The sequence below is a fragment of the Phalacrocorax carbo genome, chromosome 26 (assembly GCF_963921805.1).
Source record: "Phalacrocorax carbo chromosome 26, bPhaCar2.1, whole genome shotgun sequence".
Classification (NCBI taxonomy): domain Eukaryota; kingdom Metazoa; phylum Chordata; class Aves; order Suliformes; family Phalacrocoracidae; genus Phalacrocorax; species Phalacrocorax carbo.
The window spans coordinates 3095043-3119975 of NC_087538.1; the positions used below are offsets into that span (position 1 = coordinate 3095043).

General features: G+C 47.2%; 1 protein-coding gene across 1 annotated transcript; it reads right to left on the reverse strand.

Moving 5' to 3' along the window:
* Positions 1 to 208: 208 nt before the first annotated feature.
* LOC135317492 (protein ELYS-like) lies at positions 209 to 24631 on the reverse strand. The gene is made up of 24 exons (XM_064473785.1): positions 24511 to 24631; positions 23051 to 23304; positions 20304 to 20484; positions 19309 to 19516; positions 17923 to 18039; positions 16878 to 16962; positions 14747 to 14897; positions 12175 to 12307; positions 11906 to 12087; positions 11373 to 11431; positions 9136 to 9220; positions 8959 to 9048; positions 8652 to 8796; positions 8147 to 8151; positions 7786 to 7881; positions 6924 to 7017; positions 5311 to 5434; positions 5125 to 5181; positions 3765 to 3911; positions 2827 to 3014; positions 2511 to 2655; positions 2303 to 2416; positions 508 to 655; positions 209 to 422 (listed from the first exon to the last, which is right to left on the reverse strand). Exons 1-24 carry the CDS (start codon positions 24629 to 24631, stop codon positions 286 to 288), a joined length of 3066 nt encoding a protein of 1021 aa, XP_064329855.1. The 3' UTR covers positions 209 to 285.
* Positions 24632 to 24933: the final 302 nt, after the last annotated feature.

The window sequence follows — 24933 nt, forward strand, 5'->3', positions numbered from 1 at the left end:
ACCACCTGTAGGAAACTCATCTGACAGCTACTGGCCTCTCTCCTGCTCTTTATCGTTCTGCCTATTTTTAAGTAAAAGAGGCAGAAACAAAGCAGAAATGTGTCAGCAAGTGGGAAGAGATCACTATTTGATCACACAATCAAGTCTAGCAAGATGTGTACACCAATAGCTTGATGGTAATCAGGGTTTTAGTTTTAGCCATCTTAAATTCTCTGAACACATTTACCATAATATAAACACATGTATTTTGCATAGCAAACATTATCATAACAGAAAAACTCTCTCTCAACTGGGTTTCTGCTCGTTTCCTACCCATAACTCTCTAACTTTGGCCAACACACGACTGCTGAAAGGTGCCCTTGGATGCACATTTCCTGCATTAGCTGGTTTTGTTACTGTCGAGATTGGCTTTGGTCTTGCAGCTGTAAAGCACGAGGGAAAAACGATCAGCCTTGTGCAATCAAAGCGATGGTTAGTTGTGCGTTATATTCCCCCCCTAAAAATTACCTTCTCTTGGTCCGGACGAAGGCAGATGGTAAGGCTTGGCTCTCTCTACAGCCAGCTGCCTCTGACCTCTAGGAAGGGTCTTGCCGTGCTGGGCTGAGAGAGAATTTCTGGCAACTGCTCTCTGTCTCCAGCGAGGAGCACAGTCGTTCTGATGAACGAGAAGCGTAAAGCAAGAAGTTAAATGTTACAAGAAGTTCATAGCACGGAGCTGTCGGTGCTATTTCGAATTAGGGAATATGTTTCCTCTACAGGTGCAGTAAAATACACCCCCTGCACAGAGCGGCAGCCAGTTCTGCCCATCAGCGCACACCAGCTTCACCCGGAATTTTTAGCCAAGCGGAAGGAAGACTAGAATAATAGCAGAACCTACAACTTTAAGCTAAAACCATGCCGGCACCCTGCAGAACCTCATTCTGACACGCTTGTCAGCACCCACAAGCTTCACATGGCTGACAAAATAGTGCCTTTCCCTTGTTTTTCCTGAAACGCCACTGCCCGAGGTGACTGAATCTCCAGGGCAGCGGTGGGTTACGTTGGACAAGAGGAAGTGAGGATTAAAATGAGGAAGAGAAAGCTGCCTACACACCCCTTCCCCCTGGATGAAAGCTTTCAAACGCAGGACCTCAGCCTTCCAGAACCACCCCACAAGTTTGCTTCCCTGGGAAACTATGGTTCTGGAAAGCAGCAAATGGATCACAGAACCACAACAGAAGTTCCCATAACACAGAATTTGACCTGCCTATTTTGAGACTCAGAAGTTAGGTAAGAATTTCTGTCCAAAAAGTGGTAAAACGAAAGCTGTGGAATTGCAGACCTCACGCTATAGCTTGAGGAAATAATAAAAAGAACAACCCATGATGCAAATGTTGCCTGTGGGTTGGCACCCAGAGCTGCGTGTGAGATACAGAAGATGACATACAACACACTCTTCCTTCCACAGTGACCCAAACAACTTCCAATCATCCGAACGTTCCTACATAACGTACGTGCCTGAATATCTGAATGGTAAGAGTGGCTGACAGGAAAGATACTTATTGTGCTGGTTTTGGATGAGAAGGGGTTAATTCTCCTCACCGTGGGGGGCGGCTGCCTTTCCGGCTTCCCGCGCTCTGCCGCGTGGCGGGGGGGCGGGGCTGGGAGGGGCGGGGCCATGGTGGGGCGGCTGACCCTGACTGGCCAATGGCAGGTTCATTCCATACCATGTGACACCATGACCAGTATATTGAGGGCGGGCAGTGGCAGCGCAGAGGTGGCGCGGCGTCGGGTCGGTGGGCGGCTGCGGCGCGTGTGGTTTGTTTCGGCGGTTCGTTCCCCCTCTCCCCTCCCTTCCCCCCTCCCGCGGGGCTTTGCGCCTCTCGTTGTTCTCCTTTACATTGCATTTCTACTGTTGTTTCTTTTAATTTTAATTATTAAACTGTTCTTATCCCACCCCACGAGCGTTACCCTTCTGATTCTCTCCCCCATCTAACAGTGGGGCAGTGAGCGAGCGACTGTGTGGGGCTGAGCTGCCGGCTAAACCACGACACTTATTTAATCCTCAGACACAAACAAACTATTTGACGTGGAGCCAACAACAGCCTGGAACACAGAATTTCCAACTTCACAGGGTCGCTTTGGAGAAGTGAAATTTTTTGTTCAACTTTTAGGTTCAGCTGTAACGAAAGGTGCAGATGCTTATTGCAAGTATTTCAAAGAAGGGTGTGATAAAGAAAGCAGGATTCTTATTGAGCACTGTTAAATCTAGTTAGTAACCCCTAAGAGAACCTTGCACACTTGGCAGAACTTTTACGCTTACCATGAGATGAACGTTCATCGCCTGGTTCAGCTGTGGGGCTGCCGTACAGTTGGCACGCTGCAGGTGCCGGACTAAAAGAATCTCATGAGTCCGTAAAAATTTCTCCAAACACTTCTATGAGAAATAACACATTTTAAAACATATATGATGACCCTGCCTCTTCTCTTGGCAAAGACGGGGTTCAGATTTTCCTCTTGCCCACACTTACTTGTTCAGAGTCTGTGAAAGGCAGCCTCAGGAAGTCTTCCACTAGTCCCATCTCCCGACAGATGTCATACATGTCTTTTAATAGCTCTTCCACCTTTAACTGAGTGGTGTGCTCCTGCAGCAGAGCCCAAGCCTCCACCATGCACCTGTAGTTAATTTTGTGAGACGTAAAGGCGTATTAATGGTATCACCAAAAAGATGCCCCCCAGATATTGTGCTCAAAGTTCAAAGGAAGTGTAGGGGATTGTGATTTCTAGTGTTTGTTCTCCACCTCTCACAGTATTTGAGTGCCAAAACGGTGGCAGATATTTCTTTACCTATTGGACAACAGCACAGTGAGGAAAAGCCGCACTTCGCTACAGCTGGAGGCCGAGAGCTTCATCACCTGCATGTATCTGAGGGCTCGCCTATGCTCTCCTTGGCACATGAGGGACTGAAGAATTCGCACGTCTTGCCACGACACAGGTTTGGTTGCAGTTGGTTCAAGCAGCAGGGCCAGGGAGCTCTGCAGAAGGTAGAGATCAGGTTTCTTAAGATATAGAGACACACACGCGCACAACAAAACGATTCAAAAGTGTCTTCAGTAAGGGTGAATCTCTGTTGAATAAACTTAGATGGTGACTAATGAAGGGCTTGGTACCGGACAGGTAAATATAAATGCTGAAGTGTCTGCAGAAAAAAATATTCCGTGAGCCGTACAGAACAAAGGGAGTCCTTTGACAGGAGTGATTCACACCTGGCCAGGATAACCAAATCTCCGTAGGCAAACATCACCTCTCATAAAGACAAGTCATTCTCCCAGGCAAACAGGTTATATTAACATTGTGACGGGCAAAGAACAACCTTCAGCATCAGAGGGAACATGAATTAGATTGAAGAGTCACTTTGGCGGTCTTCTGTCTCAAGTCTTGCTGCCAGGATGGCAGTTTGAATAGTTAAAGTCCCCAAACCACTGCTGTTGAGAAAGCGCTCGACTGCTCTGCTGAGAACAACCTGAACAGACGGCTTTGGCAAGTCACACGTCAAGCATTAACGCTGACTTCTTCATTGTCTTAATCCATTTCCTCTCAACGTAATTAAAACCAAACTGCAGATCATCACGTATTGCTGAAGGTGCTGCTGAAGCAGCATTACAAAAAAGAAGCTTCCCATGTTTTATCACCTGGTATCAGCTAAGCACCAGGGTTTTTACATCATTTGATAGATCATAGCATTGTATTGCAATGTGTGCCCAACTAAACTGTCACATACTTACATCATAGTCCTTGTGGTCTAGAAGCCAAAAACCTCGAATAAGCTTAACAAGGCCCGAAGGGATGGCAAAGGCAGCTGCGAAGGAGTCGACGGAAGGTTCTGTTTTGTTCGGAAAGGGATGCGTGATGTCTAGCAGCAAGTAAATTGTCTGATATCAAGTATCTAATTAAGGCTAATAGATTTGCAAGACCAACAATTTATCACATGAAATAACATTATTACTATTGTTAATAGAACATTAATAGATAATAAAAGGAAATAAGAATATCATAGTGGTAGGACGCAGAAAATACTCATGTATTAGTCTTGCCATTTTATGCTGTTGCAACCTGAAGATAGTCAGGCCCTAACAACAAAATTGCATTCTGAATAAATAACCAGAAAGACAGACTCTCTGATTTCTCTAAGGCATTCAGAAAGGTTGCCTTTCGATATTTAAACAGTTCCGTTGGAAACACAGGCTCCCTCTTTAGTCACTGGAGCCACCAGCTGGACATTCAAAACACGAGAACGGCCAATGCTTGATTATTAAAGCAAACAAATTCTACAGCTGGTTTCTTCCCTCCTTTCCAGCATATATGAAACAACTGAAATTAGGGTGTCCTTACAGCACAGCTTAGCTCTGCATGATTAAAACTGGATTTAAACCAGTATGTGGATCACTCATTGGCAGTGTCACTCTCTCTTTCTGACAGCTGTTTTGGGGGGTCTGTTCTCATCAGAGAGCTCCGGGGTGCAACAGCTTTAAAGCCCCTGCTCTCTAGGCTCCCCTCTCGGGTCAGACAACACACAACCAAAGCAACACAGTGTATTTCGGCAGCTTAAAAGTTCAGTTTCTGCCCAACGACTTTTCCCTTCTCTCTCTCTATTATTCTGTGTGCCCGCACTTGTAACAGCACAAAAGCAAGCCCTCTTAGCTGTGCTGGAAAATGGATGATTTCAGCAACATCAGGTCCTGGTACACCACTGTCAGAAATCCTTTTGCTCTGAAGCAGCACATTCTAGTGCCTCGCTCGAGGAAGCAGCTGTTTGCTACAGCTGTGGGTGCTTCAAAAATGAAAAACAGTTTACATTTTGAGACAATCTAGGGGAGCTTTCTACCTTTAACATTGCTTAGTAAACCTGTTTTCTCACATCAGAAAAGACTTTGCAACAAAACATTTTAAAAATTCCTAAACAATCCACAGTACAAAGAAATCAAACAATGCTTCTGTCTGCGACTTAATTCTTAACTACACGTGTTCATCCGCAGTGTGTTTGAAGCACAAATTAGAAAATGCATCGAACGCGTAGGTGACAGACATTTCAGACCCCTGATGTGCGTATACTGGAGGTGTGACAGAAATAACTCCAAGGGATACGATTGCATGTTTGTGGCTTTCTTCAACGCCTTCTAGCAAATAGAGCTCCAGCAGTGCCTGGAATGAAAAGGTAGAAGCTTTTTAAAAGTCCTCTCTTTGAGAAATCATTGGCTTTGGGGGAGGGCTGGGCTGGGGCTGGGGTTTGTGGTGGTGGTGGTGGTTGTTTTCAGGGAACACAACACTCACCTGTAAACTAGGAGGTGGGTATTTCCCAGTTCCTCCTTCCTCTCTCTGCCACATCTCCTCAACTTGGTCTCCCAACTGGGAAACCATCCCATCGATCATCAGGCAGTCAGAGTCCCATTTGCCTCTGGAACAAAACGTAGCGAGGATTTGACAGAGGAAAACACTAATTCCAGCCTCTCGGTGTCACAGATTTCCTCCAGCCAAAACAAAACCAGCTAAAGCTCCCACGACTCCAGGAAAGGAACAAACAGACAAAGGCATGATCATGACTTGAAGTAGACTGGAAAGAAATTTCGGAGTCAGGTGAAAGGTGCTCATTAGATCCTAGTGAATTATTAAAGGAGCTCCAAATAGGAATCCAAAAAGCTCCCTTATTAAGGGGAAAGTTGCAGCGACCTTTTAGTTTTCAGTTTTTCTTTTGTGCCGCATTACTTGTAATACAAGGGCAGTGTGAGCAAAGCTACCCCAAACCTCACGCCCCCAGCGGGAGTGTTCCCACGCACAGCGGTGAGACCACAGCACGGCAATGTCAGGCTTTGGTCTCAGCACCTCGCTTCTGTTACTGAAAAACAGTCACGGTCAGAAAGCTGAGCCCGCAGCTGAATTCTGGTATCCCCTGAAGCAGCACGTTTGCGCCTCTGCACGTGCCATCACAGTGACGGAGGGCTGGCCTGTGAAACACTGCATTCCTCAGAAGCCCATCGCAGGCTCCTGCGGGCTGCGACGCCAGCCTTTCATTTCCCGAGGAGGACGAGCAGAAGCAGCACGCTGGAGGTGGTGCTTCTAAGGAGCCCGTGAGCCTGTACGAGAGTTACCTGAGAAGGACGCGCAGGAAGAGGAGCTTGAAAGCCAGCGCCTGACATAGAGCAGCTTCCACCTGGACTCCTCCTGCTGCACCTTGCTCACGGTGCCACAGCCACGGCTACTTGAGGACTTTCTTTAGGTTACAGAACAGTTGCCAAAGAAAAATCTGTTCTCACCTAACCCAAGGCGCATCACCATTATGCTCGTGAGCCAGCCCAGGAAAGGGAGTTCCCGTGAGGAAGGGGCTTTTATCCAGTCGCCAGGAGAGCGCTGGCCGTGCCAGCTGCATGTGACTCTGCCCATCTCCTTCAACGACACCGCGGTGCTTGGGAGTGGGAGATTTGGGCCAATCCCCTTATCGCCATCTATCACTGGTCATTGAGAGAGATTATTTTTGCTTTGTTTTTTGGTTTTGTTTTTTTTGTTTTTTTTTTTCCTAAAACACGCTTTCTTCTGTGCCCAGAACAATTGTTCTGCAAAGGCCGTGCCTTGCTGACCTGGCCGTGACGGATCCTGTCCTCACCACACAACCTTTTCCAGTGGTAACAAATGACACAGAATTGCCAATGAATTACGTGCGCCTCAAAACAATGATGATACCAACAAAGGGCACTAAGCAGAGGTATATATCAACATTTCAACACGGGAGAGGAACCTCTCTGTTCAGCAGGACACACGCATCACTCCAGACAAGAGTGTTGCCAGCAAATGCATGAAGCGTAGCAAATACAGCTGCTGATGGAAAAGCCACTTGCTGCCGCTTCTGAATTTGCAGTGGAACTGCTCTAGAGCTTTCCTGCACATCCTACCTTGATAAACGCTCCAGCTGCTGTCGATGACCAGCGTAGTAGCTCCGAATCAGAGGATAATTGTAGAAAGGTCTAGAGAAACGCATCTCATCACCTACAGGCAATAAATAAGAAGTAAGTTAAAGAAGTCATATCCCATTTTCAACCTACAGTTTTTGACTAAAAAGACAGAAGAACACACAAGCTAAGCATCAAAAGCACAGGCAAGCCTCCGACTTTGAAAGAAGCCCAGCCTCCTTCTGCCTTTGCTAAAAGAGACCTACGACACAGGACTCAATTCCTCCTTGTCCTAAGTGCCATTTCAAGCTTACAGGTGATGTAGCATCCAGAACATGTAGTGTCAGCTGAAGTTCACTCTAAAAAAAAAAACCCCAGTTCTCAAAGGGAATGGGTTTTTAAACATGTCATGTGAACATGCGTAAGACAGTTAAGGCTGACAATAGGATTTATAACCCATCCAAATGATGAACTATTTCCAAGGTGTATTTTTTCCTCAAACAATCCGTAAAAAGTTCAAAACACGCACGTCAGGCTTTTACTGTAAAATCAAGCATTCCCGTGTTGGTGCTTTAGCAGTTACTTGTTTACAATCCCAAGGATTTCAAGCTGTGGGCACGAGCAACTCCCTCCCTCAGAGGCTTAGTGCTGGTTCTGAGAAACACCCCGGAAAGAAACTGCTTCCATCATTCTACACGACGCAGTTGAAAAAACAGTGAAATCTCAATTTCAGCAGCAGAACTTCAGCATCTGCTGTCACTGAACGGGCACGACTTGGTATCGATGAAGCCTTGACAAAACCATGGGGAAGCACGTGTTCATAGGAAGCACTGACTGCTACAGACGCGTGACAGTTTAGGCTTACCTGAGCCCTCGGGCAGGAGGCGGGACCCACAGAACCAGAGGACCACTCGTGCATACAAAGCTGCGAGGCTGGTCACCGCCAGCTTATTTGTCAAGTCTGCAAAACATGAAAAGAAGCTTAAGAGGACTGTTGGTGTGCAATTTCTTTTGTTTTTTATAAAGCTCCCCTCATTGCACTAAAGAGAAAGTAGAAAAATAACACGGTAGAAATCTTTGCCTGTGCATTTTTCACTCCGTATCACGTCCTTCTCTGAAGTAAAAGCCCACAATCACAAGCAACCCTTACAAAGAAGAAGATTCACTAAAGGTTTAATAAAAAAAAGTGAAGTTGGAACTACTAAATCCACTCATGGATAAGGCACCTGTTCTTCACGTAGCAGAGACGTTTACTCTAGCAAAGGGATTTTCTCTTTTCTCCTCAATATGCCAGGAACAAGTTCTAATAGAAACAGCTACAGAAACTCAGGCAACTCACTTTACATGTTACTTATTTAGGCTTCCTCTCTGATTTTAGTAATTTCCAATCCAATATTTGCATGCAATCACGCACTGCTAGCTGACAATCAAAGGGAGTATTTGTCACAGTGCCACATCCCGTTGCTGTAATTTCAAGCCGGGTGCTTGCACAGCTCCTTGCTGACCGCAGCCTCCCCACCCACTCGCACCAGCTCCCCAACAAACTCTTGCCCTGAACTCAACGCGCGGTAAGTGGCAGCCCCAACCCCTCCCATTTAAGCCCCTTCTCCCCGCTACATCTGACTTTCTGCCAATCAGCAAAACCAACAGAAGCTCCTCTTTCCACAATTACAGCCCCAGCATCGTTCCAAATCTTCATAAGACATACCAGAGAGTTAGAAATACTGTGACAAACCTTCTCCGGCGAGCTCTTGTGCCTCTGTTAGAAAACAGTTCAAGACTGTGCTAAGGTTGCTCAAAAGCAACTGGCGGTGCTGCAGAGCCTGTAACCTCTGCGGGTCAGTGGAGCTGCAGGAGCCGTCAAACAGCGCAACACCTTTTCAAGAACAGGTATGAAATCGTTAGCCTACAGAGCCATTGCAGAGTTTCAAAGTGCACTTCCAGATCTGCGGGCAAGACCATCTACCAGCAGATCACTGAATGAGCTCAACTGGAAAGACTGATTCTAGGTTTGCAGCATGGCTGCACTAGTACTCACATATGTCATCAAATTCGTGTTGTGTATAGATCACTCTGCTCCATGTCCAGTCAAGGGCAAACTGTAAATTAGCAGCAGAACTTGGCTGCTCTTTAAAAAGAGAGAACAAAAAAGAAATGAATCAAGAATTCCAAACGAAGAAACCATGCAACATAAAAAAAACATAACAAGTCTTACCTTTAGATGTCCAAAGCTTAATGCAGCCAGTCAGAAGCCCTACAGAACCTGTCTGGGCAGCAGCTGACAAGACCGCGTCTAACTGCTCCTCCTAAAAGTAACAGGCGAAATCAAAGGAGAATCCCACCTGCTGTCAACATCCCAACCACCAACAGTAAGTGCTTGTTTCTAACCCTACACTCACTCAGGCATCACAGGCTGGGCTGCTTGTTGCTGTGAGGAGCACATGGAATTTTTCCCCTGACACATCAACTTCCCAAAGGCTAATTCTAATCTTTATTTGCATGCCTCTGCATTATCCTCTCAATTTACTGCGTTCCAATTAACTATTCCCAGCAACGTGCCCTGCTTATACCCATGGCACATGGGGTGCAGAGAAGTTTGCCATCAGGAATGCGCGAAGGGGACAGAACAAACAGAACTCTGCAACGTTTGCATGGAAGCAGTGAAGCCAAGATCAAGCAGCTTTCCAGGCTATGAAGACATGAAGCAGTTACGACACCCCAAACATTAAGTTGTCATTTCCCAAAATGACAGAAAAGAAGTGAAACATTGATGTTCTAATAGGTTTCAGGTTTAGGCACTTCAAACACTGTGTTCTAATGCCGTGGCGATCCTTCAGAAGGGCAAAGCACAGGCAGGCACAGACGTGCACTGTTAAGGAGTAGCTTAGTGCAGCTGGTGTTCTGGTACTTCTTCCAGGTGAAATGAACATAGAAACATAGAATCATAGAACCCTTAAGGTTGGAAAAGCCCTCCAGGATCAATGAGTGCAACTGTCAACCCAACACTACCATGTCTCCTAAATCAGGCCTCAAGTGCCATGTCTACATGTCTTTTCAATACCTCCAGGGATGGTGAGTCCCCCACCTCTCTGGGCAGCCTCTTCCAAGGCCTGACCACTCTTGCAGTGAAGGCATTTTCCCTAATATCCAACCTAAACCTCCCCCGGTGCAGCTTGAAGCCGTTTCCTCTTGTTCTATCGCTAGTGACCTGGGAGAAGAGGCCAACCCCCACCTCACAACAGCCTCCTGTCAGGCAGCTGCAGGGAGCGATAAGGTCTCCCCTCAGCCTCCTCTCCTCCAGGCCAAACAACCCCAGGTCCCTCAACCTCTCCTCATGAGACCTGTTCTCCAGACCCTTCCCCAGCTTTGTTGCCCTTCTTTGGACACGCACCGGCAACTCTATGTCCTTCTTGTCCCGAGGGGCCCAAGACTGAGCCCTCATCAAATTGTCCTTTTTAGGGCTTTTGCTTTTTGTTTGCTTCTTTCTTTGGCTTTTTAAGCTCATTCACAAGTATCTTTCCCTTCTAAATAAAATCATCACATTCAAAGCCATTTCTACACGTTCAAATACACACATCAGATTTCCATCTTTTTCTGAAAACCAGTCTCAGACAAGGAAACACACCGAGTACGACTTACGGTGGCAAACAAAACCCCAAACCAAGCTTCTTGCCCCTAATTCTGAGATTTGTCTTACTCACATTCACAAGCAATTCCTGCTCAAATCCCTAACAAGCCTCTGAATGATCTAGTCTCAATTCAGCAAAGGGTATGACAAATTTCTGCATTTCCCAATTATTTCCAACGTGGAGCTGACATCAGATCACCCAATCTGAATGGAAGAGCCTACATCAGGCTTGCAAAAGAAACAGCCTATGGGCCAGGCCAACCTGCCAAGACGTTCATGTTAGCTACCACACTGTGCACAAGTGCGCTTTGCCCCAACGCACCCCCACAGATCTGGTGAGGAATCCAGTAGAGAGGAAGATGAGGGCAGGGAAAGACTGCTCTCCCCTTCCTACCAAGTGCTCCTCTGCCTGAAGGTTGCTCTGAGGGAACGATGCTTCCTTTTCTCCATTCTGTCCTCTTTTCCCAGCTCATCAGGGATCAAAACCCGAACTCAGGACCACGCAGGCAGTTGCACTCATTGATGAGAGAGAAGGAACAGCTTTCCCCGACTTTCTCTTCCTGCTCCTAGAGCAGCGCTCTCTTCCTTTCTAGACATTCAGTCCCTGATCGTGCTTCAACGGGAGGCAACGGTGGGTTTATACTCCCAAGAGGGGACCTCAAACATTACATTTGATAAAACTGGCAGGGTACAATTGCAGTTACGCGTGTGGATGGGCAGGAGGAGCATTAAATGGTCCCTGACACCGAAAGCAGCGCCATGGAAAGCTTAGGAAAGGTCCATCTCTTGACATTCTCCATAAAGACACAGTAAAAGCTCACCTCCTTCTGGAAGCCGCTGCACGTCACATGAACAACTCCAGAGCTCAGCAGGCACGTGCCATCTGCAGAGACAACGAACGTTGGACAACATTCCATACTCTCACCATGATGGTAGCACCAGTTTGCATTTTTCGCACAGCAACCTCTGGAAAGGTACAACTGAGTACCCGTTTTCCTCATGACATCACTTACAGCCTTTTTTAGAAAAATAATGGCTGAGTGTAGAAATTTTACCTCCGGGGCTATCGAGGTGCTGCGCTTTGAGCTTCAGCCCAGAGTCCTTTCATTTGATCACCAGCACCACCTCACGGGCTGCGTTACAGAAGCACCCAACCCCCAGACCCAGCCGCCTGTCAGGCAGGTGTCACAACAGCACACACTTGGTCAGTACAACGTCATCACAGTTGGGTGGGTGCGGGGTTGGGGTGTTTCGGTTTGGTTGGGTTTTTGCGTGACAAACAGTGACCAGGAGAACCAATAAATGGCATTTGAGCTCGGTTTAAGCTTATCACTACTCAAAGCCGTGTAATACCTACCAAAATTATAGGTGCTTGGATGAAAACACAGCTCAGGTTGTGGGTAAGAAGGAGGAACTCTCCAGCTTAGGCTGCGCTCCTGCACCACAACATCCAGAAGGAGGTTTGGAGCAGTCGTGCTTGTCACAGCGTCCAGTGACCACAGTGCAAAATAGGGGCAGTCCTGAAGGGATTCTTCTGGCCTGAAAGAAAACAAGTGCAGAAGCTAAACGCCGAGTTTCCAGTGAATTATGGGGAGGGATACTGAAACCAGCTTCATAAAAACCTACCTTAGTGAGCCTGGCTTTTGAGCCTCATACCAGCAGTCAAAGTCAAATACACCCAAATAAGTAGATGGTTTTCCCTGGCCGCGTGTGTTCACTTGCCAGCTGAAGACAGAGACACTGGTGTCAGGAGATACGACTGTAAAAGACAAGACATTGTTTCTTATTGGGAGAAAATACAATCTATCTGACATTTTCAAAACATCACTTTCTATTTTGGCTTCATTCTGTTACGTCACTCATGAAACACAACACTTGACTAAGAAGAATTTTAAAAATGTACACCATAGCATCACCTCTGTGATAGGTTTCAGTCATGCTGCCCCTCTTTGCAAGTTCAACCTGTATCCGTCCTAAGACAAATCCAATACACAATTGTCAGGTAATCAAGTCTCCCATACAGTAAGAGTGCATCAAGATGGTTAGAAAAAAACAAAAACCAAAAAACAACCCACCACCCTAGGAAAACATACATTGCTGCTTTTAGAAAGCATACAAATTCTTGTCGTATACACTTGATCACTCAGCTGGCATTATTAATTTCCAGATTCGACTCGATTACGGGTGTTACGAATAGCTCCTTTCCAGCACAGTCAGAATGAAAGAACACAATTATCACACAAAACACACACCAAAACCCAACCCCAACAAACAGGAGGTTGGAACAAAGAGTTTAACATCAAACATTGACCATGTTACACTCGGGTTCTCTCAAGAAGTGGCATGGTCTGTCGTCTCTGGGCAGAAGGCATTCTCCAGATGTGAGCAAAGTGGGGGGTGCATCCTTTACCCTGACAGAGCAGGGAACCAGGAGACAGGTCGTTTGGCAAAATGGGTCTCTGTTCTCTGCTGACTTCATCAGGGCTGCTCAGGGAGCCTCCCACGCTTTACTGTGTGTCATCGTGAACTTCTGTGCCCTTTCACTTGTGTGAGCCGCTGAAACTGCCTTTGAAGATGTCAAGTAGTTTCATAAATCAGAAGCCAGCTTCCTTTCTAACCTCAACCCACATCCAACAGAAGCTCATGTGGGCCTACAACTTGAATAGTTTCTGGATAAAAGCTAATGAGGAGCCATCAGAAAAATGACAAGCATTTTTCCATGCCTCAGACTTCATGAAAAGGGGACCGAAAGGGCCTTTCTTGTTGGTTTGGGTTTGGGTTTTTTGGTGGGTGCGCCTGTTGGTTGTTTTTGACAAGGTTTTAGAAGGCCCTCTCCTCAGAATCATGACACAGGTGGAGAAAATCCAAAGGGGTTTTCATTAGATTTTGACACGCTGTTGTTAGAGGATGGCACCCCAAAAGAGGTGGAAGCTGCCTCTTCAGGACTAAGACAAAGCTAATAAACACAAATAGCCTAGAAAGTCACGCCAGTGTCGTCTTTGTAACAGCAGACATAAGTTAAGGCCAGTAAGAAGAGAGGGAAGGGCATTCACACACCCAAACAAAAGGCTGTGAAAGTTATCACTGCAGCCGGCTCAGAGATGTGCTCAGAGCATCACTGGATGTGCAAACCCAGAGATGCACATCTCATTATTGCAAGGTAATGAAAGACACCAGAGGAGTTTTAACTGTCGATCCGGACAAGGGAAGCCAGAAGCTATTGCTTTAAGAGCTTGTAGGTGTAGGAACCTATTAGACACAGAGAGGGCAAAGTGCACAGGCAGATCATAGACTCGTAGAATCATTTAGGTTGGAAAAGGCCCTTAAGATCATCAAGCCCAACTGTAAACCTCATACTGCCAAGTCCACCACTAAACCCTGTCCCACAGCGCCACGTATGCACGTCTTTTAACTCCCTCCAGGGATGGTGACGCCACCACTTCCCTGGGCAGCCTGTTCCACTGCTTCGCAACCCTTTCTGTGAAGAAATTTTTCCTAAGATCCCAACTAAACCTTGTGCTCTAGACCCTTCACCAGCTTCGCTGCCCTTCTTTGGACACACTCAGCGCCTCAGTATCTTTCTCGTAGTGAGGGGCCCAAAACTGAACACAGGATTCGAGGTGCAGCCTCACCACCGCCGAGTAGGGGGGGACGATCACTGCCCTACTCCTGCTGGCCACACTATCTCTCATACAAGCCAGGATGCTGGTGGCCTTCCTGGCCACGCGGGCACACTGCCGGCTCATCCAGGTGCTTGGGGAAGGTATCAAACAGATCTGGCCCCAGGACCGAGCCCTGGGGAACAGCACTCGTGACCGGCCGCCAGCTGGATGCAGGTGCAGGCATAGGTTGGAAGAGGGGAAAAAAGAAAGTTGAGGGAACATTCCTAAGCAATGGAGGGGATGATCTTACTGTTCAAAGATGAGAGCTGGAGGAATAAAATGACTGACAGGTGTTATAGAGGTGACCCCACCATACATCGCTACAGCATGTCAGCAAGCATTGAAGGGAAAAATAGGGTTTATTTTAACAAGTCCCACAGAACCTAAGCACCCAGTTTTTCCTTTGAAATAAGCCCAAGAAGTTAGTCTATACAGATACTGAAGACTTTCAGGCTGTGGGTATGGAACAGCATTCACTGCTTGGATGCCAAAGCCATTTAGTTTAGAACAACCAAACACGGGCATCAGGAACAAACCTTCATCAACGCTGCCTTCTCTGTCAATGCAGTTGGGAAAGATTTCTACAGCCTGACAGCTGAGTAGTTTGGCCTTGCTGCCCTGCCCTCTCAAGGGAAAGGCTCCACCCGTCAGATCCAAACTGTACTTTTCAACACAGGATGCCAAACCCTGCGGAAAAAATCACAGGCGAGAGAAAGGTCATTCTGAGAGAAAAGCAGACATTATACCTCAGTAGGAAAGAATGTCTATGTCTAATAGAACCTGCATATTGTACTGTATCTCTCCCAGGCGCTTAATCTGATGGTAAAGAGAAACTACAGCTGACAAGCAAGAGAACTGAGTGTCAAACCGTAACGGGTAAGTTTGGTCGTAAAAGCTTTGCACATTTTCAGAACTGAGCATTTCCCTCGCATTACTGGTTCTAAATGTGTTTTGCAGAATTCCTTGCACCATCCCGGTTTCTTCACAAACCTACTTATTTATCTAGAAAGAGAGATCTGAAATAATGCCATACATAGGCATGCAAAGCGCTTTGCTCCATGACTTGATCACAGAACTGATGAAGTTAGAGGAGTCACGGCCTTCCAGCAGCCAAAGCTCTCTTGCGAGGCATTATCTATAGGCACACACCGCTAGAGTGAAAGCCCATCCCTCGGGAGTAGCCATGAGAATGTCTTCCTGAGTCACACTCTTCTCTCAAACCACGTCAGCTCCTGCCAGCTCCTCCTCTCACCTCCTCAGGGACTAAAGGGTGAAATATGCCTCCCTGCCTTCACCAAGTGCAGCCAACAGCAAAACAACCCAGCGGACATGGCATGCACGTGGGCAAGGCGTGTAGGGGCACGAATTCCTACAGAGTCAGCCAACTACTTTGAGACCTACAGAAACTCCAGCAGGATTGTGTGGAACCTCTGAGACCACCATTTGCTAAGCAAGCATTGACTGAAATACTGTCTTTCCAAATACAGCACTTGGTCAAATGCTCTACCCTACAACACATGGGTGTGTGGATTGTGGACAAAGAGCAGCTCTACAATTAAAAACCAACCAAACAAAACCAAAAGCTAAGCAGCTAAAAATCTCCAAAAACCTACCAGAAAATAAAAAAATTGCTTGTACCTCATTCTACCCAAGTTTCCTAAAGTTTCACAGCTCTAGAAGGAACTGGCATGAGACAATCCATTCTCGTATGACCTGATATGTTACATTTAACTCACCTACTCTGAGAACAGGCAAGCTTTCTCTTAACCATTCTAGGAAATACTACTAATAAATATCAAGGCTGTAGAGCACAGATCCTCTCCTACCGCACCTCAACAGGAAAGACATGCTCTGAATTAAGATTACTTTCCCATCAAAAAGATTTTGCAAGGGTTTCAGGCGTAACACTGAATAAAACTATACATTCTAAAAACGCGTCTTCTATCTGTTAGATAACAGAGAGGTAAGGCTAGTTCACCTCTATTTTAAACACAACCTCTTTGGAGCCACTTCTCAAAATTTACATATACTTTTTTGACCAAATCAGACCACTCTTTACTGTATTTGCGTATTTTGCTGGCTTCAAGAGCAGAGTTCGTAGGTAACGCAGCCAAAAAGTAGAAAGAGTTCTCTTTAGAGCTACGAAGTTTCAGGACCAGCACCGAAGAGACCCTGCAGGTGAGCGTCATGTGAAGTCCTGCTGACAGAGCTCAAAGGGAAAACAAGAATTTAAACCTGAAGACCGGAACAGAATAAAGCTGTACGCCCGTGTTTTAAGGAAGGGAGACAGACAGAACCTTATTCAACTCTGCAGTTTGGTTAAACAGAGCTACTCAAAGCCCTGTCTTCTCTTCCTACAGGCCATTCACTTGGTGTTTAAATGAAGAATCATTTTCTTTGTAAAAGCTGCTGCCTCTTCAGGAACTGAATTTATACGGGCTCTTTGCAGACGGCCCTGGCTGGAACACACGACACGGCGGTATGAAATTGTACGACTTCTTTTCAAAAAGTATGGACAAAGGCCGTGCCCGGGAAGACTCAGCAAAAGATTCTTTCTTTTTAAGTCATCTCTGAATTGTCATGGTCAATATTCCCCCTGCCAACTTCACTGATACTCCCTTAGGGAAAAGGACTCTTTCCATCCTTTCACGGACGTGCACGTCTTACCTCGTACATGGCTTGTCCTGAAGCCGAGCGCCTCCTGTCTGCGAACGCTAACTGCAACAGATGTAAACTCACGGCATCGCCTTCACTGGAAAAGGTACAAATGGTGACATTTGGTTACAAAGCTGCTTTATAGTCCTCGTTACCCTTTCCTTAGGTCTAGGCTGAGGTTTCCTGAATAGCACTGTCTCACTGAAAAGAAAAACAGCCCTTCCCAAAACCTAAGAATTGGTCACATTTAGCTGCTAAACCACAAAGGAGGAAATATGGACACTAACAGCTTCTGGGGCAAAGGCTACCCATACAATCTGGAAGCTTCAAGATGTTCTATGGAGTAAAAATGGTTGGGAACAGTTCTTGGCATTGAAGAGCTCGCAATCAAAACTGCTTTACAGTCAAACTGAAAAAGATTGCCACTCCATGAGCAGCCGAGCTGAGTAAATAGCTTGCTGATGCTGAAAGGGGCAGATCTTTCTCCCCTTCCCTTCCCACCAAAGCTCCAGTCCCTCTCCTGCACACACGGCACCTTCCACACCCTCCTTTCAGTCATTAGCCCAGCAGGAAACCACCGACTTGGCTGCTGAGCACCTTCCCTGCCAGCCGAGCTGAGCTGGCTCACCAAGGCTCAGGCTGGCACCAGGGAACCGGCCATGCTGTCACCTCCTCCTTTAGGGGCAGCAGGCTGGTGGATCCGCACCGTTAGTGCTCTGGAGCTGCAGCCTCCACTGCGCTCCATGGTATTTTCATACCACGGTGTGAATATCAGGCAAATCATGAAGCAGTCATCAGGAAACAAAGGAAGCCATTGAAGAATGCCAGCACAGAAATAGAGCCACTGTCGCTTTGCTGCCTTTCAGCAGGGAGGAACTAGTAGGTCCCTCTCCATCCCTGTTACATCCTGTACAAATCGCACCGTCAGCCCCTTCCATACCGGAGAGAATCTCCTGCACGGCTAATTCAACAAAACAAATACACGTGGGTCAACTCTAGGTGAACAAATACTCAAAAAAAAAAAAAAATCAGTGGCCGATAGTAAGCTTTTATTCACCTTTCTTGCGTCGACTGAACAGCCCACAAGTAGCAGCAGTTGCGAGGATCGTGCTCAGGCTCTTGAAAAGTAACGGCGCAGACAGGAATCCTTCCTCCTTCAAGCTGACAGTGGTGCCTGCAGGGTTAACAAAAACAGAAAGCAGGTGAGCCTGGTGGCCCTGCCTGTTTGTAGAAGGGGAGAAGCATCTTCTGAGCAAAGAGCCCCTGACGTGCTTCTCCTCAAGGCACAGAAGGTCACACTCCCGTCTCAAACAAGGGAGTCACGGGAGCGACTGCTTTTGATGCAACAGCCACGAGGTGAGGAATTACTGTCCAGCACGGGCAATAACCTGGCTTTATCTCCTCCTCTGCCTGCGGAGCAGGAACATGAAAGATTCCTTCAGCTGCCAGGCAAAAGATTCTTCCTACTCTTGTCGCCTGCTTCAATATTGAACTGAAAATGCAGCCTCTCTTCTGCACAAGCTGAAAACAGCGCCAAACACCAGTAGTGTCTTGTTTCTTTACTTGGACTATCTAAAGCCTTTCTCCTCCAGACTTCTGAACCTTCTTTGCACCTTCACAATCTATTCTTGCCACCTCACTATCCCTCCACTCTCTATTCATGCCGCCAATAGTTCCCGGTGAGTCACTGCAGATTTGCTTAAGTGAATCCCGATCTGAATTGGGTCAGATATTCCAGGGGGGATTGCTCTTTGGCAGAGCTGAAATCATCTCCCTCATTTCTCTGTTGCTTATCCCTTGACATGACCCTTATTCCCCCTCCAAGTGTTCCAAGCAGACCTTCATTCCCATGCATCGCTGCCTTGGCATGGGTCAGTCCCCTCTTTTGGTCGAGGCTGAAATGTGGGAGAGAATGTCTTTTCAGCCACAGATCAGCTCTTGATCCTTCACGTCTCACTCCTTTCAACCGGGACGCTTTGAAGAATATGATCACCACAATCCCATCATTAACATACTTCAGCCTTTCAATGGGTGCCCTCATTGCAGGAGCTGGTTCTGAGAAATAATGTCTACAATCTCTTTCATTGAAACACACACAACTCCTGCTGTCACTGAATACTGCTGGTGGAACAAACTGCCTTATGGAAAGCAGCTCTCTCACACCCTGACTGCTTGACAGAACCCAGAGAAGGGAGCTTTCCGCAGTTCCTCAGCCCACGGGCACAATAAGGAGAACAATCCCAGCCCGCTGGGCAGAAGGCGGCCCACTGAATCCAGGTATGGCTCAATGGTTACTTCAGAAGGGGATTCCTAAACAGGCCAAGATTACACTCCACATTTCCCTCCCTGAAAAAGGGCTCTTTAAATTAACAGACTTCCTCCTCAAGCAGAGCCTTGAGAGCCCTGCACCTCCAGGCGTGACCAAGTGCAAAGGCCGACTTACTCCCACTGCAGAGTTTTCATATTCCACAGTGACAGGGAGCCGTCGGAAAAACCCACGGCGAGCTGGTTGCTTCTGCTGATGTAGCACAGGGTCGATATTGCTGTTCCTGAAGGACACTGTAACTGAAGGCAGAGATGTCTCCCTTCCCCGGTCACCATTTCTCTTCTTAGTGGAACTCCAGCAGCAATTCTGGTGACAACTACTAGAGCTACACGCACAAAACCACACAATAAAGGAATGCGTTATGCCATTCAGGTTGCATTTGAAACACTGACGTGACAACATGTATAAACTAATGCTACCGTCCCCGGCAAAATACCCATTGATGCAATACTTTGTCTGCTCTTCCCATTTTGTACGCACTCAGAGCACATAGGAACTCTCTGACTGGACAGGTATCCTCGCTCCTATTTCAAAACCAGGTGAAAGCAAAACCTCCATAGACAAATTCTTCCTGGGCTCTGCACATCAGCAGTTTGGGCCTCATGGTGAAGCTACTTGAAGTGACACCAGCTCCCGAGGCCACTCTTGTAAGAGCAAAAACAGCGTATGCAATCCGAGTACACCAAGTACAGGTTCCGTTTGGTGAAATGCAGGGATTTTGGTAAGGCATATTTACTTTAAAAAACAAGCCTAAACTTTGCCCCGAGTCAATGAACAGAAGCAGAAGAACATTCCCAGGAAACAGGGCACGTCCGACACACCTTCCTGTCAGGCAGCTGCACCGACTCAGATGGTCAGATTCCTACCCCTCACTGGTGAGAATCACCGTGACAGAGGGACCCTGGTGGGAGGGGGTATTTGTAACCTTAGGAGGAGTATGAAGCCACTCCCATTTTTAATCCTTTCAGGGCCAGACGATGTCAAACCGCCACCTGTCATCAGCAGCCATAAACGTCTGCACAGCAGTAGCTTCAAAGTGGGATGCGTGTTGTTGATTTAAAAGACACAAGTTTTCTTACTTTTCCGTTCAAGTTTAGAAACCGCAAGCTCACCCGATGGTTCATTCTCCCTCTGACTGCAAGAGAGATCATCCAAACCAAGGTCCACCACAAGCAGATGACCAACATCTGTCGCCACCGCTGCCACGCCACAAAACCCTTGCAGAGCCCGGTGCAGGTGCCAAGGCCTCGCGCTGGCTCCTCCGGGGTTAGTTATGGGCTCTACAGCAGTTACCTACAGGAAAACTACAAGTTAGTATTTAAGCTCTTTGACAAGCTAAATAGAAATCACTCAAAAGTGAAGCCAGAATCAGCCCATCAGAAGCAAGAAAGTAAATACAGGTTTCTCAGACTTAAAAACACAGCATTGATCCCAATTATATCCAGACAAAACAAACAAACCAACCAACCCCCAAAAATGTCCTGTACAAACATCCGTTACTGCCTTCCGTTTACGGGGTTTCCTGCAGGGATTTCGCTGAGCTCACTCCAACTGCAATGGTGCAGTCTATTATCACAGCTTACCAAGTTCCGTTTTCTACTTAGAAACCATTAACTCAAAGACAACACAGAAAATGCGTTAAATGCAAGAAACTTGACCGTATTTAAGGGACTGGAGTAAGAAAGGCCAAACTCACTCTCGCTCTCCCACGGCCCCCAGCCCATCAGCACTGGGATACAGCCCACGCCTTCTTTGCCAAACAGGTACTAGGGCAAATCTCGGCTCTCAGTCAGACGCGGCAGCGGCCAAGTTGCAGGGGAGACACACCGCTGCCACGGCAAGGGAGTATTGTTACAGAGAGCGGAAGGGAGATACCAGCTTAGGGAAAGTTACACCAGTCCTCATTTAGAATCAACAGAGCAACCAGGGAAAGCAGAAAAGTTTTCAGTGCCGAAACAGCGGCAAAAAGCCCAGCAGCTGGTTCGCCAAAAGCCAGCTCCGGCTGAGGAGAAGCGCACGCTGCTCTGTAACACGCGGAGCCGCCTGCCAGCAGCTTTAGTACAAGGCCCTGATGGAGACAGACCTTTCCGCACCTGCAGCCCCTCCCGGGACAGCCCTGACGGCTCCAGCAGAGACACCAGCACGTGAGGGCTCCTGCACTAAGGCTCCACAACAAAAGAACACGGGCTGCCCTTCAGCCTCCTTGCATAATGTCACACAGTGACACCAGGGAGCTTTACATCAACAGCAACCTGTTACACGACAACGGAACAGAGCAGTGAGCACCACAAGGAGTCCTTTTTTTTAATATATTGGGTTTTCTCCCCAGAGGTGGGGAAAAATTGACCAAACCTCGAAGCCCCAAAGTTCTCTCCTCTCCCGTGTCAAGCACTTGCTGTGACTGCGCTGCCTGGCAATCTGCTACAGAATTTACCTTTCCCCTGGGCCACAAGAATTCTACTCCTAGAAGTGCCCGCAGTATTTGAGACAACTTTATATTGTTTCTGTCATGGTTTCAGCTGGGATAGAGTTAATGTTCTTCACTCTAGCTGGTATAGTGCTGTGCTTTGAAATTAGCATGGAAAAAAACCTGTTGAGATAACACACAGATGCTTAGGCTGTTGCTGGGCTTTGCACGCTCTCCTACACTGCTGCCAGCTCCTTCTGGGAAGGAACGCAGAAATCCTGTCTCAGCTGCCTGACTCTGCATGCTGCCCTTCTGCCTCACACAAACCAGGAAGAGTGGGGAAAATACCATTCCAGAGCTCTGAAACATGCAACCCTTATAAACCAATTTAATACCGTTAATGTTTTCAATTCAGATTTGCTTTTACAAGTCTGAATGACTGCACGTCTATGCCAGCACACAGCTTGCCTTTCCATCTCAAACGCTGAGATTTATCAGGACGATCGGCAAACCCACACAGCGGAGCACCAACCCAGCTCAGCTCGTTAGAAATCACCACCCCACAAACGCTCACTGCCAGCAGTCACACTGTAGCGCTACAGACAAACAAACCCCGCCTGGATTCTAGCAAGTCAAACCAAACCACGCTCTGGAAAGCTGAGTAATACGGAAGTATTTATCTGTCGCAGATTCTAAGGTGGTAAAGACAGAGGGAACCTTGATGTTCCATTACCTTAAGGTGACTCTTGTCTACACTCAGATAAGGAGCCGAGGGGAAAGGACGTCATTTGAGTTTATGGGTTAGAGAAGGCAGGGAAAATTAGCAACGTTACACCAGAGTATCCCACCGGCACAAGCACCATATGCAATAAGCAGAGGTTCAAGGGCTTCAGGCTGAAAGTCAGTCTGTAACCACCTGCCAGGTAACGCAGTGAAGCCTGTTTTTTCCCATCCTCAGTCAACAGAAAAATGTGCTTTGCTCTAAAGTCACCTGCTTGCTAGTCTGAGACTCCTGGGAATGTGCCGAAGTCAGCTACAGCACAGCCATGGAAGTCTGAGATGTTTTAAAGACAGTATTTCTGACATAATGAACCATTCAGGACATGTATGTTACCAACACTTGAAAGGCAGGGTGAGGACGAGTTCTTTGTCACTCTGGCTAAAAAAAAAAGGTAGTTTTCAAGGCCTTTTTGTCAAAGTGGAGAATGAGGTAACTACGTGCTCTACTGTAAAACCAGAAAACTTGTTTGACTCTCTCAGCAAACTCAAAGGATAACGGTACCGTTAACCCCATAATTTCACATCAAGGTGCTCTCGACTGGACACTCTGCAGTGACAGGATGATGACACAATAGAGGAAATGGACGTCCTAGCAAAGAGACGCTCCAAAGCTGCTCCTGAAACAGCGTTATGCAGCACCTGACAACGTTTCCCCCATTAAAAAGCACCTACCCTTCCTGGCAGAACTACTGCTGTAACCACGCTCGATGTTCCAAGGTCGTACAGGCAGAGAACACTTCCCTCTGCTTCTCTCAAGCCAACCAGCAGCCCCGTTCCCGTCTGCCAGGAAACCTCCTTCACCACGCGGATGGTGGGAGGCTGCTCACGGGCTCCACTGAAACGGTGTGCAGAGAGCCGCTCTCCCGTCACAGCGCTCACGACCTCCAGCTGAGGGCCACACGCCAGCCAGGCCAGCCCATCTCTCCCTGGAAGAAGAGAAAAGGCTGGCTAAAGCAAACTCCCAGGAGAGGGTTGAAAACAACGGGAAAATCACAATCACTGCCCCTTTGCTTCAACAGAAGTACCTCACAGAGCAAGAGAGGCTTACCGAATTCGGGTCGATTATTGAAAATCACCCACTGAATCCTCAACCAATGCATCGTAAAATGAACCACCTTATTATTTTGCATTTGGACTTGTCATTCCTGCACTGAAGAATTCTGCTTGTTTGGGATAAAGATTACAATAGATTGGTCTCTAGTCTTTATACCATATTCAGCTTGGTTTTGCTAGAAATCATCTAAATACATATGAGAATACAACTCTTAAAGCATACTTCAAATATGGCAAAATCTCAGCCAATTCTTTTCTAGTTGACTAACTTTGCTCGACACACGCCTACTTTGGGCAGGGATTTGGACTTCAACAAGGAATTACCTCAAAATGGGCACTGCGGGAGCCAATTTCAACTTTTACACGCGCTGATCACAGAGAGAAGTTAGCACATTTAGTTTCACTGAACTACTTCCAACACAAAGGGAGTATTAACTCAACTACTGCACTTACAGTCACACAGAGAGATTCTACATGGTCTCAGCAGAAGCCCGGACACCCAGGCAGGCCCCCGGCTCTACCTTCAGATCACCGACAAAGTCAGCTACCTCATCTGCTCAGCCGCTCTCAGCAGCTCTCCCGGGACACTCCTCTGCGTCCCATTAAATGCTCTGCAAACCTGGCTGCAGCGCCTAACAGGGCTTTCCTCTTCCTTCTGTTTTTAGTCAGGCTAGGAAAGAAAAAGCAGGGGAGGCTGCCTCTCTAACACTGTGGGAGAACTAGTTCTGCACGGGATGTTATGATGGTACCAATAAATACAGCCCAAAACCACACCAGGACTTTTTTGAAAACTGCCTTTCATTCCATTAGAAGTTGAGGAGGGCTCACTGACTTGCCCGTGTTATTTTAATAGCTCAAGACTGGCGCAGGCTGTTGTCCTTTCAAAGTTTAACTCTACTAATGTTTTAATGTTAACATTTTTCATCATTTTGTCATAGTTCATCCTTTCTGTTCTCTCAAAACCTGACGCACCTGAGCAGCACCAACCTGACACAGCTGATGCTGTGACCCCGTGCCTCAGGTCACCTCCAGGCAGTAACAACTTCACAGCAAGACCCAATTTCGAGGAAAAGGCTCACCTCTGGAAAACCGCCCACGCAGCACAGACCCTCGGGTGAGCTCATCTTCCCCAAGAGCCTGAATGGTCACCTCGGGAAACTGCAGCAGGCTGCTCGTTACCTGAGCCGCGAGGTCTCGCATTCTTCACTGTGAATAGAGAAGAAAATGCAAAAAGAGGCTCCTGACAGCCATCGACATTTTTCAGATTGACAGAACTTTCATCCCTTTGCCGTGAATAATCTCCCGTCCACCTCCTGCGGCTCTTTTCCTTAACAAAAGGGCACTCAGGACAGGTTTGGATCTCACAGCAGAGCAAAAGCAGAATCCTTTGCTTTTCTGATGCCTACGAGATCACCAACAAAAAGGCACGCAGGGGTACTGACAGGATAAACAACACGGGGAAAAAGCCCAAGACACTGGAGTCAAGTCAAGCAAGGCGGCAC

Bases quoted from the DNA above. Each gene is read 5' to 3' on its own strand.
- LOC135317492 (XM_064473785.1), bottom strand. From the start codon at position 24,631: ATGCGAGACCTCGCGGCTCAGGTAACGAGCAGCCTGCTGCAGTTTCCC. The intron at 3,015-3,764 runs GTAAGTATGTGA...TACCTTCTGCAG, and splicing joins TAGACCACAAGGACTATGAT to AGCTCCCTGGCCCTGCTGCT. The intron at 2,417-2,510 runs GTAAGTGTGGGC...TATTTCTCATAG, and splicing joins CTTTCACAGACTCTGAACAA to AAGTGTTTGGAGAAATTTTT.